The 15,518-nt window shown below is 40.4% G+C and overlaps 1 protein-coding gene across 4 annotated transcripts in view; it reads right to left on the bottom strand.

Moving 5' to 3' along the window:
* Positions 1-15,518, bottom strand: part of PLA2G4A (phospholipase A2 group IVA) — a 265,938-nt gene that overhangs the window by 103,605 nt on the left and 146,815 nt on the right. For all 4 annotated transcript variants that reach the window (XM_072127076.1, XM_072127075.1, XM_072127074.1 and 1 more), the window contains one exon: positions 14,637-14,773. In XM_072127076.1, coding sequence (XP_071983177.1) covers positions 14,637-14,773 — 137 coding nt within the window. The remainder of the gene's footprint in view (positions 1-14,636; positions 14,774-15,518) is intronic.

The raw sequence follows: 15,518 nt of genomic DNA on the forward strand, positions 1-15,518 counted from the left end.
TATAGACCCATAGAATAAAGATAATATGATTATTAGGCTAAATGGTGAACACAAAAAAAAAGTAAAAAATCCAGTACAGAATTGATGCTTTTCTACTCCTGCCCTCAAAAACGAGTTCCTAAATTTTCAACAATAGGTTATACCAACCCTAAAATTGCAACACTGGAAAAAGCATCTCATCCCGCAAAAAAAATGCCGTCACATGGCCCCAATAACAAAAAGGGAAAATTTTATAGCCTACAAAAGGGGCCAATGAGGAAACTAGAATCCTGACAGCTGCAGGGTGCTCCTTCCCTTCTGCGCCTTGCTGTGCACCCATAAAACAAGTAACTTCCACATGTGGGGGGTCTCTGTACTTGGGAGAAATTGCAGAACAATAAGAAAACCCATCATACAATTTATCTTTTTGAAAATGTGTTACTTTTAGGGCTAAATGAACGTATAACCGACCACCAATTTGACCATTCTAAATTTCACCTCCATTTTGATTCAATTACTATAAAGATCTCAAGGGGTTAACAATCTTCGTAAAAGCGGTTTCTGATAGTTTGAGGGGTGCAGATTTGAAAATGGGTTGATACATCGGGGGATTTTGATGCTAAATATGTAAAATTTCATTCAAAACAGTATTTATCCGCAAAAGAGTAAATTCTGAAAATACGGTTTGTAATTCGATTTGTAAGCCGCGCGACATCAAAATATATAATCAAGACATTTCAAAAATTATGAAAATGTAAAGTAGACATATGGGAAATGTTATTCAGCAATTTATTTAGGTGGTAAATCTATCTGCCTGAAAACGCAATGATTTTGAATTTCAATAAAGTGAAATTTTTCAAAAAATTCATCATTTTTTTCTTTTACCACTAAAATGAAACAACATGTGGGTAAAAAACAAATCTCAGGATCACTTTGATAAGTAACAGTGTTCAAAATTTATAACCATACAAAGCGACGCAAGTCAGAATCCAAAAAATGGGGCTGAGCCTTAAGCTGTAAAATGACTGCGTCATTAAGGGGTTAAAATTATATGCTTGTAACAAGTGGGTGCAGTGTGGATCTTTGTCCATTAGATGGCATCAGAGTACAGAGGAGGAGATTCTGGAAGGGGCAGGAAGAGGATTAGAGGTCCTGTAAGACAGTGGTCCAGTAGTAATCCTCTTACCATGTTCTCTGGAAAATAAAACTGTGTGCCCTGCAAATAGTCCATATATAACCCCAAGCCATATAATATCCCATTTCCTGTAGCCTCTGGTCTAATAAGCCCCCTTTTCTGAAGCTCCTCTCAATGGTGCCTCTTTTAATGTCTTGATCAGAAGGCGGCTTCAAAAAAGTGAACATTATAATATTCCTCTTTCAATAGCAACCTCCACACACCTATAATGCCCCCTTTTCTTTGGCCTTTATACGGTGAGGAAAAAAAATATACATTTCACATATACGCAAGTGTAATCCAAGATACCTAAATTTTAACCCCCCCAAAAACTGGAAAAAATTACCTTGAAGACCACTCCTGTAAGAGGCAGGGGTGGTTGTGTGGCTGTGTGTTCCCAGACAAGAAATAAGCCCCTATTAAGGGGTACTGGGCCCATAACCCTTGTGGTGAGAACCACATAAGTACAGTCTACAGGTAAGGTCTTAGGACAGGTGGACGGAGAGGGTGTTTCCCGTCCCGCAGGCATGTGACTAAAGAAAGACCAACATTCCTGAAGTGAGACTAATGCAACCCCATTATTTGCAATGTTGTTTTGTGCATTATATGGACATTTTCTATACCTATTAAACATTCAGTAAAAGTTTATTGTTTAACTCAGCACATGTGTCTGTCTTCTCTTCTGCAATATTGCATCTGGCGTGGTCAGCAGGATGGACACAGACATGGCGAATGACACGGTTACTTCCACACCAGGTGAACTATTTAGCCACCCACCCAAGTTCCCAGGCGGACACATTTTCTCCAGAAGACTGAACGGAAAGACTTGAAATGGCTACTCAACTGTGTAATACAGTTCTGCATCTGAAAGTAGAATTGGCGCTTAGTACACTGGTGGAAGAGGCCCAAAAACAGTGATGTTGCAACCAGCGCGCCAAACCGCGTATTAGAGCAGATTCTGTCTCTTCTTGAGGATTTGTATGGGGAAGTGACTGCTGAAGCAGTATTGAGGAAAAGATTCTTCTCCAGTTACCAGAAAGAGAATTAGATACTATCTCAATATGCAAATAGTCTGTGGGAGCTTATGGCTGCTTTGGAAAAGAAAGAAGAAACAGGTGCTGCTTCCTTCATAAACACAGAGCTAGTGATGCAAGAATAATTCCTACAGGGTATGAGGAGCCAGCCATTGCGGAGAACTCCTAAAGCGTTTTAAGCTAGATCCTCAACTCAACTCCCAACTAGTATTGTAAGAAGCCATCACGCTATAGAGAGAGGAGTATGAAGCAATCCCTGGTGTAACGCAGATCCAGGTAGAACCTGTTCCAGACAGGACATTGGAGTTCAGACTGAATTCTGTTGAGGCAGCACTGCGAGACCTTAAAGAGACACTGTTTACCTAAAATGGCAGGCTGGAGCAGCATAACCAGGAAAGTGGTAGAAATAAACCAGAGAACGATGTACCATAAATATAAGAGAAAGCAGATGGAAGTGTTAGGAGCAGGACCGCCACTAGGAAGTTCTGGCCCCTGACTTGCAAATTTTGTGGACCCCCAACAGAATGATCATCAACCGCTGGGGCAAACCGCAGGAGGGAGCATGAAGTTATGCCCCCTGCTGGAAATCCAGGACTTAGTTGGTGAGAGTCCGGTGGTCAAAGCCAAGTGTAACGGAGTTGCCATGCTAAGTGGAGACAGGCTCCCAAGTTACCACCCTGGCCAGGACAGCATTTGAAAGACATTTTTCAACTAATATGCTTAACCCCTTCAGTACTGCTCCTTGTAAATATACCGCAGCTTTTACTGTGACAGATTGCAGAAAGGACGTAAATGTACCTCATGACAGTGGCCAACCGCAAATGGTTATTTGTTGTCAAATTCTCCCCTTCAATTTGATATATGGATGCTTCACAGAACTGGAGATATAAATAGCAACAAAGACCAGAGTGGAACGCAAACTCATGCAGATATGTGTGATGCACAAAAATGGGCAATAACTCTTCTCACATACTGTGACCGCTATCTCGTTTGGGATATTTGGAGGACATTAATGAAAGCAGGCTGACAAGTCTTGTGTGGTGCTCAACTTGATAAGTACAAATCATAAAATTCCAGTAAAATTTGGCACACACCTGCACACAAGCTAGACTAAGTGCAGGAGTGCGCAAAACGTGCGCGGCTAGACAAAGCACAAGAGTGCCTGAAACAGCCTTTTTTGTGTCCGGTTATACATCACTGCCCCCTGACTGACAACTAATAAAGAAGAATTGCTCATTTGGCGAGTGCCGCTTCTTTTCTTTCACCTTCTATCGGGAATTTTAAGAACCGGAGATATCCAATTTGTACTAAAAAAGTAGATTTTTAAGTACAACTTTCTATTGCCAAATGTAACTAAGAGTGGATATCTCCGGTTCTGGTAGGCATCCATACACAATCCCTATATGATATTAAAAGGGGAGACTCTCCTGTTTAATATGACACCAGAGTTTCTAGGTGCAAGAGTTCAAGTGTGTCCCCTCCAAACGGTCAGCAGATGGAAGAATATAGACGAAGCTGCAGGAAACACTTTCACTTTTCATTATTGCAGCAGTACATGCACCCCCTGCATCTGTAGCTGAACCTGGGAAAGGGTGATGGAATAGTGCTGTACAGATTTACAACACTTAAATTAACACTTAAAATTACAAAGTTATTTTTTCACATTTAAAAAGATAAATGTCTTGAAAAAAAAGTTAAATTTATGACATGTAATGCTTTTCCAGATCTATAGTCAATTAAACAAGTGCATAGTAGAACATCAAAAATTGACCTGATCTTTTTGGCATCAATGACCATCGGTACTGAAAGGGTTAAGGACAGTGCATCGTGGGTGAACATAAAAGCAGCCAATAATCCTCAATCCAAACCTTGGGGGGGTCATACAAGCTGAAATTTAGATCTGGGGTTGAGTTGTGAAAGGAGAAGGTGTAGTAGTAAAGCAGAACAATATGGACTCTCAATTGCCAGTTAACCTTGGCATGAACGTGTTGCAAGCCCTTGATGGACTCATGGCTCCTTAATTGGGCCTGATAAGCGTCAACCCCACAGAGCCATGCACCAAGCTTTTGGACAGTGCCGTATGAAGGCAAAACTGGAGGCAGTCACTGGCCGAATGGGAAGCTTAAGAGTACCCAATTCCAGAGCATTACATGTGCCAGCAACACAGATTGAAGGAGGGCTGCACCTTGTGTGAAGTGCAATATGGCTGGGTCCAGGTGTGGTTAATAAACGTGAATTACCAATTAGTGACGTTGCCATATAGTTTCCAAAGATAGGGTCCAACCCGTGGATTCTAAGCTATGTGCAGTACAGCAACGGCCCATCCCCCCGTACAGTGAATGAAATGTGGTCTTTCTTCAGGCTAGTTGGGTATTATAGACGTTTCCTGAAATACTTTGCCAAGATTGCAGCCCCATTTGTATGCCCCTTCTTCATGGAGCCAACCCAGAGGAGGCTTCCTTGGAATGATGATGCGGAACTGGCTTTTTTGGAACTGAAGAGACGCTTAACCAGTGCTCCGATTTATGCGGATTATAATTTGTGCTTTGTGCTGTAGACTGATGGTAGCTTGAAAGGTTTGGAGGCCGTGCTGACCCAGGTGCAAGATGGCCAGGAGAAAGTCAAAGAATACTCCAGCCGGACTTGAAGTGGGGAAAAAAAAACCTGATAGCTACAGTTCATTCAAAATGGAATTGCTGGCAGTCGTTTGGGCTGTTACAGAGAAGTTTTCTGATGACTATAGCAACCCCATTATTTGCAACGTTATATTCCTGCATTATATGTATTTTTAATAACTTAATGAAACCTCATTAGGAAGGTTATGTAAAATAACGTGCAGGAAATGTACTACCACATGGTTGTATGTGTAAGTTATCAGCTCCCTTCTGGTCATCTGGGTCATGTGACCAGCAATCAGACTTTTGAATCCACAAAGCATTCAGTTGCCCCCATGTCTCATCTTCCCTTCTTCAGCAGTATTGCAAACCAGCTCTGTGAGCTCAGTGGGCATGCACACTATGATGTCATCCGTTTCTTCCAAAGGGTTTGCGCCCTGACCCTAGTACTGGAGATTTTTCAGCTTCCATCATGTGAACACCATTGAAAGGAGAGCAAGGATCCTCACTCCACCGGATACCGATAAACCATATATTTGCTGCGATCCAGCTCAAATCCACCGACCCATGGCGTTGGTTAAAAAGCCTTCTTTTTAATCATAACATGTTAAAATCATGGACATGTACATGGAGATTACCCAACATGTTTCAGGTGCTAGCTGCATCCTTAATCATGGATGACACATAGTGGTAAAACTTGCAATTTACATTCAAATGTGAATGTCACGTGATTGCTGGGTCAGGCCCACATGGAGGTGTGCGACTTAGCTGATCAAATGTTTACAAAATCACCAAGGGGAAAAAGTCACATGAGAGCACCACAACAACAGCGGGCAATCTGAGAATGGAAATGTTTCTGATGATCACTATGAAACATATTGCGGGGAAGATCCCGTGAGGTGATGGTGCTAGTCCCAAGCGAGGCCACAGCCAATGAGGCACATTCACGAAATCGGATTAACACAACTGCAGAATTGATAAAATCATTACAAGAGCCGGCTTTGATAAGAATCCCAATCTGATGGAAACATATAAGAAGGGTGAGAAGAAGACACACGGAATGCATCAATGGTAATGTAATATGAATTAATTTCTGACATTTATGCTTAGAGGCGACATAGTCTTGAGTACCATTATCCAGTAAGCTTCCTTGCCTGACTGTTGTCTATTCTAATCATAGTGGGGGACAGCCCTGGCAACAACCCTGCACCCATCCCTGAGAATAAGCTCCACTCAAATAACAAAGGAAGATATTTCAAGATTATTTGTTTGATTTTATGAAATTGAAGAGAAAGTACAGTTTTGTCCGGATCAGAGTTTTTATGGGAAGTGCAAGTTTTTTTGTGTAGTAAGAGATTGGAATTCCTCATTGTGGCAATGTTTATAGCTCTAGTCAATGACCACTGGGGATATCTTCTGCAAGTCAATCTTTTTGAGATATCCTTTGTTTTTTTGGATTATATATATATATACACACTCACCGGCCACTTTATTAGGTACACCATGCTAGTAATGGGTTGGACCCCCTTTTGCCTTCAGAACTGCCTCAATTCTTCGTGGCATAGATTCAACAAGGTGCTGGAAGCATTCCTCAGAGATTTTGGTCCATATTGACATGATGGCATCACACAGATGCCGCAGATTTGTCGGCTGCACATCCATGATGCGAATCTCCCGTTCCACCACATCCCAAAGATGCTCTATTGGATTGAGATCTGGTGACTGTGGAGGCCATTTGAGTGGACATGGACATGGTCAGCAACAATACTCAGGTAGGCTGTGGCGTTGCTCATTTGGTACCAAGGTGCCCAAAGAGTAGCAAGAAAATATTCCCCACACCATGACACCACCACCACCAGCCTGAACCGTTGATACAAGGCAGGATGGATCCATGCTTTCATGTTGTTGACGCCAAATTCTGACCCTACCATCCGAATGTCGCAGCAGAAATCGAGACTCATCAGACCAGGCAACGTTTTTCCAATCTTCTACTGTCCAATTTCGATGAGCTTGTGCAAATTGTAGCCTCAGTTTCCTGTTCTTAGCTGAAAGGAGTGGCACTGAAAGGTGTGGTCTTCTGCTGCTGTAGCCCATCTGCCTCAAAGTTCGACGTACTGTGCGTTCAGAGATGCTCTTCTGCCTACCTTGGTTGTAACGGGTGGCGATTTGAGTCACTGTTGCCTTTCTATCAGCTCGAACCAGTCTGCCCATTCTTCTCTGACCTCTGGCATCAACAAGGCATTTCCGCCCACAGAACTGCCGCTCACTGGATGTTTTTTCTTTTTCGGACCATTCTCTGTAAACCCTAAAGATGGTTGTGCGTGAAAATCCCAGTAGATCAGCAGTTTCTGAAATACTCAGACCACCCCTTCTAGCACCAACAACCATGCCATGTTCAAAGGCACTCAAATCACCTTTCTTCCCCATACTGATGCTCGGTTTGAACTGCAGGAGATTGCCTTGACCATGTCTACGTGCCTAAATGCACTGAGTTGCTGCCATGTGATTGGCTGATTAGAAATTAAGTGTTAACGAGCAGTTGGACAGGTGTACTTAATAAAGTGGCCGGTGAGTGAACAAGTTTGTAGAGAGGTTAAAGCTCTGATTTACCCAGTCCAGAATTCCAATTTAACGGGCAAAGAATGGAAAGCCTTACAAAACCTCAAAAAAGAGAAATCCATAGTTATAAAGCCGGCCGACAAGGGGGTCAATATCGTGATCATGCAGAGGGATTACTATGTGGCAGAGACCGAGAGACAACTGAATGATACTACAACATATATACAGTTACCAGGAGATCCTACAATAAAATACATTTCACAACTCTGTTTTCTACCGCCCTTCTCAGGATAGTACGAAGTACTATCAGCCAAGACAGCTGAAAAACTCCTTCCAAAATTTCCCAAAAACCCTCATGGTATTTTCTCCCTAAGATCCACAAGTCACCGAGCTGACCCCCAGGCCGCCCTATAGTGGCCGGGATCGGCTCAGTGACCGAGTCTCTTTCACAATTTTTAGATTGGTTATTAAGACCTATCCTTGTAGATATACCTTCATATTTGAAGGACACCGATTCCTTTCTGAGGGCTGTAGAGAGTATTCCTTGGCGGGAGGACCTCAAGCTCACATCAATTGATGTTGAGAGCCTATACGCGTATCCCGCACCAGGAGAGTGTCGACTCCATATGCCTGATCTTACAAAAAGCAGGTAAAAGCGGGGCCTTTGTCGGGTTTGTCCGTGAAGCTCTCATGTTCATCCTGACCCACAATTCTTTTCTATTCAATAACCAATGGTTTAATCAGATTACGGGCACGGCCATGGGCACACCGGTCGCATGTACCTTTGCAAATATATTCTTGGCAGTTTTCGAAAGCAGGTTCATCCTAAATACTGCCAATCCATATATCAAGTGTATTCATACATATTTAAGGTACATCGACGATGTGTTCATGGCCTGGTCCGGATCTGAATCTGAATTTTATGATTTTGTAAATTTTCTGAATGAGGGAAACAGGATGAACATGATTCACAAGCAATTTCGGCAATAGACATCTTGAATTTTTGGACGTCCAGGTTGACATTATCTTGGATTGCGTCCAGGTCAGCGACTACCGTAAACCTACAGCCACAAACGCCTTGCTTCATTTTAATAGCGCACATCCAGAGCATGTCAAGAAGGCCGTACCATACGGACAATTTGTCCGATTGAGACGTATAAATGACACTGAAGATTCTTTTCAGAGACAAGCACTTGAATTGAGGGATAGACTCAGAGTTAGAGGGTACCCTGATGAAATTCTTGGGTCAGCATATGAGAAAGCCTTGCAATTGGACAGAAAGCAACTGCTTTATGGAGAACGAAAAACTAAGGGTGAGATGAAAAAAAGATAGATTTACATTTACCTTTGATTTCGGAGCAAATGAGTAAAACATTAGGAAAGCAATCCCAAAAAACTGGAGTATATTAGAAAGAAATCCAGATTTAGAAAAAGTAACTAAAAATAGACCTATAGTAGCCTTTAGACGGAACCCAACCATGAAGAATTTGTTAGTCAAAAGTAGATTTGGAGAAAACACGACTACATGATTGGACAGAGAAACCCCAAAAGGCAATTTTCAATGCCAGAATTGTAATTTCTGCAAATTTCATCTTAGAACTAATATTCTCCTAATTGGGGGTATCACAATGTCAGTGAAACAATTTATAAGTTGCAAAACGGATTATGTAGTTTATGTTATTTTCTGTCCCTGCAAGCGCTTCTACATAGGGAAAACAATCAGGCCCCTTTACATTAGATTCAGGGAACACTATCGCTCTATACACACGGGGAAAGGTTCCTCAAGACTCATACAGCATATACGAACAGCTCACGCAGGCAATCCAGACACACTTTCCTTTGCAGGCATTGAACGGGTAACAGTTAACATTAATGGGGGAAACATAAAGAACTGTTGAGATGCGAGGCGAGATGGATCCTAAAAACAGAAGCAGAAGGTCCAGTAGGACTTAATGATAAGAACGATATGGCAGTATTCTTATGATGCATGATTAAGTTGATAATAATATGCAATAGCAGCACTCATTCATTCTTGGTATCACACTGTTTATGTGGAGTGATTTTAATATGTTATAGCAATGTGATGTAGTGTCATAATGCTTTTGTATTCTTACCTTTGTAGTTTCGGAGGTCCGGGACAACCGCGCATCTGTTGCGGTCATATGACTGGATCACGTGACGCCTACTACAAACACACACACACCCTTGTTTTCCTGATCACATGACACTCCATGACGGGTGACGTCAGCGGGGGGTGTATATACGCCCACACCCGCTCACGTCTCCCATACGGCCAGACGAGGCGCAGGAGTGCGCCGGAGTTTGCAGCATGTAGCACCTCCCTGTCCTGTGCACCGCTTTGAATAAAAATTAGATTCTCTTATTTGGGTGCCGCTGTTCTTTGTCTCCTTTGATACAAGTGAACACTTTATTCTTTGGTTGAGAACCACCCGTGTATTAAGAGTGTACCTGACCTGAACGCCACAACTCCTCAAGGCTGTCCGTGATCCTCTACTGTGAGTCTGGTAGTGCCGACGCTTTTCTTAGATGGTGTTAACACCATTCCTTGGACTCTTTAACATGAACCATTAACATGAACTACGTGTTTCGGCACTGTACCAGCGCCTTAGTTAGGTTCAGAATTATATAACACGATACATAGTGAACGTTATATAGAAATACAAAAAGCCTCATTCTCGGTATGGGAAGCGAGTCAGAGTGGTGGAAATGACATGATAGGAGAATATACCTATCCATCAGCACTATCCCTGGGGATATCGAGATTTTAGGTATCTCAATTTGTACAACTTTCAGTGTTAGGTTAAAAGATGACATCTACACTTATAATACATATAAAATAAAAAACAGTGTTTTTGAGGGGATGGAGGGAAAAAGAAAAATAATACTTTTACTGAGATGTATTGCTAGTCTTTAGGCTTTCTAGATATTAAGATTGTGGTTGCGCTTATTACTATCTTATGGGTTGGGCAGTATATGAATTAATATTCAAGAAACTTCAGAAATATCAGCGAAGTACATTGGCCCTATGTCCCGGTGTTTTTAATGTCACAATAACAGGAGGCTTCAAGTGTGTACGGAGTGTGTGAGCGTCGTAAATTCTATTATGACTAGCCATTGTGGAAATCATACAGGGTTCTTCTCTATCGCAAACTGGAATGTGCAGAGGTCCCATAGCAAAGGTTGTTATCAGACTTGATAGACATGCTCTTACAGGTTGAGTTAACATATTCGTTTATAGTTTTATTTTTACAGGTAAGTTAGTTCTATTGAAAATCTCTTAATATTGAAAAGTTTATTATTGTTTTCCTGAGTTGTATTTTGTGGGTTTTCATGGTATCTGGGAGTTGAAAAGATGTTATAGACATCTTGGTGGTAGACATCAGGTTTCCTTCTGGTGAAAGTTGTTATATATGTTTAATTCCTTTTTCTATGAGAGGTCTAGTGAGAAATTTTTCATGTAGATGTTCCATGACCTGGATTGGTATTTGTATGTAACTCTTGGCAGAGTTGGATTGGCAGGCTTTGATTAGTGTTTTCCAGACCTGGATTGAGGCTGCTATACTAGCTGCTTTTGGGGGAGGGATTTTTGGGAATAGCGTGTGTGCTAGTACTAAATGCAGTAGAGGTCTATTGTTGTTTAGGATTTCCTCTATCAAAGATCAGCTTTAAGCTGGTGTATATACTGTATACACCAAGACTTTATATGTTGTAATAAGAAGGCTATTCTGTATCTCACTACAAAATCCCCAGGTACCTACCATAATATACAACCTCATTCAAAAACAAACATCTGAACTTCACAAAACCACAAAATTTCTATATTCAGTTTTATCTGAAGACCATGCTGATGTACCATTAAAAGGTTTACACCTAACAAAATGGGAGCAAGAACTAAATGTGAGCATTCCATGGGAACAATGGGAAGAAGCATTTTGGTGGGCATCCAAGGCTTCTAAATACGCAAACCTATGGGAGGTACATGTAAAAATTCTTTCAAGATGGTATTATACTCAAGCCCAATTAGCAAGAATATTCCCAGGAACATGGGAATATTTGGAACATGCCCATTCATCCAACAATTCTGGAAAAGAGTCTTTAACATAATATCCATCACAATGGAAAAACAAACACAACCAGATATGGCTTTAGCCCTACTGGGCATAAACAAAATTCCCCTTAAATGTCACAAATTAATAGGACATATCTAACAAGCAGCAAAACTCTTAATAGCTAGAGCTTGAAAATCAGCTCAGCCTCCGAACATAATTGAATTACAAGAAATGTTAAATCAACATTGCCATCTGGAAAGAACTCTTGCTCTTAGAAACAATACCCTCAGAAATCACTACAAAACATGAAATTCATGGTATAATAATAAAGGATTAAACCCAGACTAAGTTCAGGCTTGTCTTCGGGCATTCCCCTCATTTAATGCCCTCACCCTGGAATAAAGAACAAACAGCACTCTTTGTAACATCCCTGGCACTACTCACCCTATTGTTACTGTTACTGTAGTTGTTTAATACTTCACCTTTATTGATGTTAATTTCAACATTTTTCATTGTAACCTTAAAATATAAAATGAGTTTATGACATATACGAACTGTACATTTGTAAACTTTCATATATGACTCAATAAAAATATTTGAAAGAAGAAAATCTATTAATATTTGGTGGTAGTTATATTCAAACTTTGAGGTCTATACAATGATTACTATGCTGTTCAATTTTTGAATGTCTCAGTCCTTCATGGGCTAGTGTATGCAGCCTAAAGATCCAATAAGATTCTTTTTTTCTTTGTTGTGGACCACGTGAACGACAACCCCTTGGGGTTAAAATTCACTTCAATGCTTGACTCCAATAAAATTGTCTTTTTAGACTTGGGAATTAATAAATACAACCAACACCAAATCAAGACCAGAACACATTTTTAAACAGTTGATGGGAATAGCTAATTGAACTGCAAGAGCGCCCATTACAACAAATGGCTAAAGAACATCCCCTTTAGCCAGTTTCGTAGGATTAGGAGAAACTGAAGCGCTTTGATTGATTATGAAATCCAAGCAAAAATCATCTTTGAGAGGTTCCTAAAAATGGGGTTCCCTAAAGCACTCATACAAAAGGCATACACCAGAAATCTGTATACACCGCAAAAAGAGTGCCTACTCCCAAAATAATCCACTACTCAAAATCCAATATATATTCAATCTAATTTAATAACCACATTCGATAAGGGCAATAAGGCCATCCGAAATTTACTCCAAAAAAATTGGAAAATCCTGAAGAATGATCCTCATTTGGAAAAGATTCTTCCAAATGTACCTTCAATTACATTTAGGAAAGCCAGAACTATAAAAAGCATTATCGCACTCAGTGGGGTGTATAAAAAAAACCTAAAAGAACTCAGGGTAAAATACCACAAAAGGGGGCGTATAAATGTCATCATAAGAAATGCTTATGCTGTCTATCCATCACAGACAAAAAAAACTACTTTCATTCTAATATCACTAAAGAGAAATTTGTTATTAAACAAAGAATTGCCTGCGATTCAAACTTTATAATATATCTAATCAACTGTAATTGCGGTCTACAATATATGGGCCGTACCACACAGTCTCTACAAATGCGCCTTACAGCCACAGAAGTAAGACAAAGTCTGTTTTTTTACTTCAAAATCTATCAAGACATCTTACCACAGTACACAATAAAGACTTCAATTGCATTTCAATAACAACACTAAACAAAAAAGAATCTTATTGGATCTTTAGGCTGCATACACTAGCCCCTGATGGACTGAATGAAGCCATCGAGACATTCAAAAAATGAACAGCATAGTAATCATTGTATAGATGTCAAAGTTTGAATATAACTACCACCAAATATTAATAGATTTTCAATAGAACTAACTTACCTGTAAAAATAAAAATATAAACGACTATGTTAACTCAACCTGTAAGAGCGTGTCTATCAAGTCTTATAACAACCTTTGCTATCGGACCTCTGCACATTCCAGATTGAAATAGAGAAGAACCCTGGATCTTACTTGATTTCCGCAATGGCCAGTCATCATAGAATTAACGACGCTCACACAATCAGGTTTGCGACACGTCCTGACTTTCTCCGATTACTAAGTAACCAGGAACTCTTGACGTGACACATGATGTGACACTTCTCAGCTTCCGTACCAGCCGCAATGAAGCTTGCAGTTCCTATGCAACCAGGAACGGTCACACACACAAAGCCTCCTGTGATCGTGACATCAGAAACACCGGGACATAGGGCCATTGTACTTTGCTGATATTTCTGATGTTTCTTCAATATTAATTCATATACTGCCCAACCCATAAGAAAATAATAAGCTCAACCACGATCTTAATATTTATAAATCCTTAAGACTAGCAATACGTCCCAGTAAAAGTATTATTTTTTTTCCCTCTACCCCTCAAAAACACTATTTTAATTTTATATGTCATCTTTTAACCTAACACTGAAAGTTGTACGAATTGAGATACCTAAAATCTCGATATCCCCAGGGATAGTGCTGATGGACAGGTATATCCCCCTATCATGTCATTTCCACCACTCTGACGCACTTCCCATATCGGGAATTAGGTTTTTTTGTATTTCTACATAATGTTCACCATGTATTGTTTCATATCATTCTGAACCAGGTACAGCGCCGAAACGCGTAGCTCATGTTATATTTTATCTATTAAAAAAAAAGACGAGACCCATATGAAGATGTGCTATTAATGTGGAATTCCTTGACTTGCCACTATAATATCTGCAGATAACTATGCTCTAATGTAATCATACTCTCATAAAACCAAACGTGTAGATAGGTAATATAATAGAAATGATGCAGACAATATAGTGTTCATCTCCGGCCATTTTATGTACATTCATTACTTTTTCTATGAATCAATCCTGCAATCGTGTGAATAAAGCTGGTTGTTATCATCGTTTACTATGTTCTGTCCTACATTGCACTGTTATAAATGTTATAATCAAGTAGATAACACAGTTCAAAGCTTTTAAGACTGCACAGTGATGTAATGATGGACTCCCTACCATCTACCCTTGAGACAGAAAGACGCCTGCTGCTAGAAGAGTAACTAAAACTGAAATGGATTCCTGTAATCAACATTATATTTGTAATAGCAATTGTACGGACCATATAGCTGTTTAAAAGTGCAAAGTATTTCTTATGTTATATAGATTTTAAATTACTAAGTTTTGAAATGAGACAATTACCATGTAGATCCAGATAAACCAGCAATATATGTTACACAGTCCAGAATTCCTGACTCAAACAAAGCCTTCATCACTCCAGAAAAGCCAACCATGGCACGGAATCCACCTCCTGATCCAAGAACTGCAATGACTGGCACCTAAAATACAGGAAACAAAGATAGAAACAGCAGAATGCTGTGCTAAAGGAGCTTATAAAAATATCCACTGTATAAGATAGTCTCATGTGCTCATTATTAAAAAATAAAAAATGATTACCTTTGCCTGACATCTTAAACTGCGTATCTAAAACAGGCAGCACTTAGTATCGTTAAATGTGTTGTTCACATGTGGATAAGTGCAACTTTTCAGAAAACTCAATGTAGCCATTCTCAAGCCTTGAGAAAAGAGTGCGGCTTCCCTTTCATGGACACTTTGGAATTTTTGTGGTCTTGAGCCGGACCCTTGCAACCCTGCACCCAAAATTTGATTATAATCCTCTCTTCTACCATGCAGCCCTTCACTTCTGATTTTGGTTGCCTGACATCTTTTAATCTTGAGTTGTTTTATCTTGATAGCACATTGTAATGAAAGGGTTAAAACGAGACAGCTGTCATGGTGATGGATCGCTGCTCCCCGATGACGTAATCGGAAGCGTCGATCCTCAGGCAAAAAAAGATGGGCGCCGCCATCTTTTTGAAGCCTCCGGCACCGATCGCGGGTGTTACCAGTAAGTCTTTCCTGCGATATGCAGCAAAGACCTACCGGCTATCGAGAGGGCTCAGCTCGTGAGCCCTCTCCATGCACCCGCGCCCGAACCTTGACGTGCTATTACATCACGGGTCGGGAAAGGGTTAAAGTCTAATTCCACCTTTGGCATATATGGTTCCCAATATATATAATACT

The sequence above is a fragment of the Engystomops pustulosus genome, chromosome 10 (assembly GCF_040894005.1).
Source record: "Engystomops pustulosus chromosome 10, aEngPut4.maternal, whole genome shotgun sequence".
In the NCBI taxonomy this organism is placed as follows: Eukaryota; Metazoa; Chordata; class Amphibia; order Anura; family Leptodactylidae; genus Engystomops; species Engystomops pustulosus.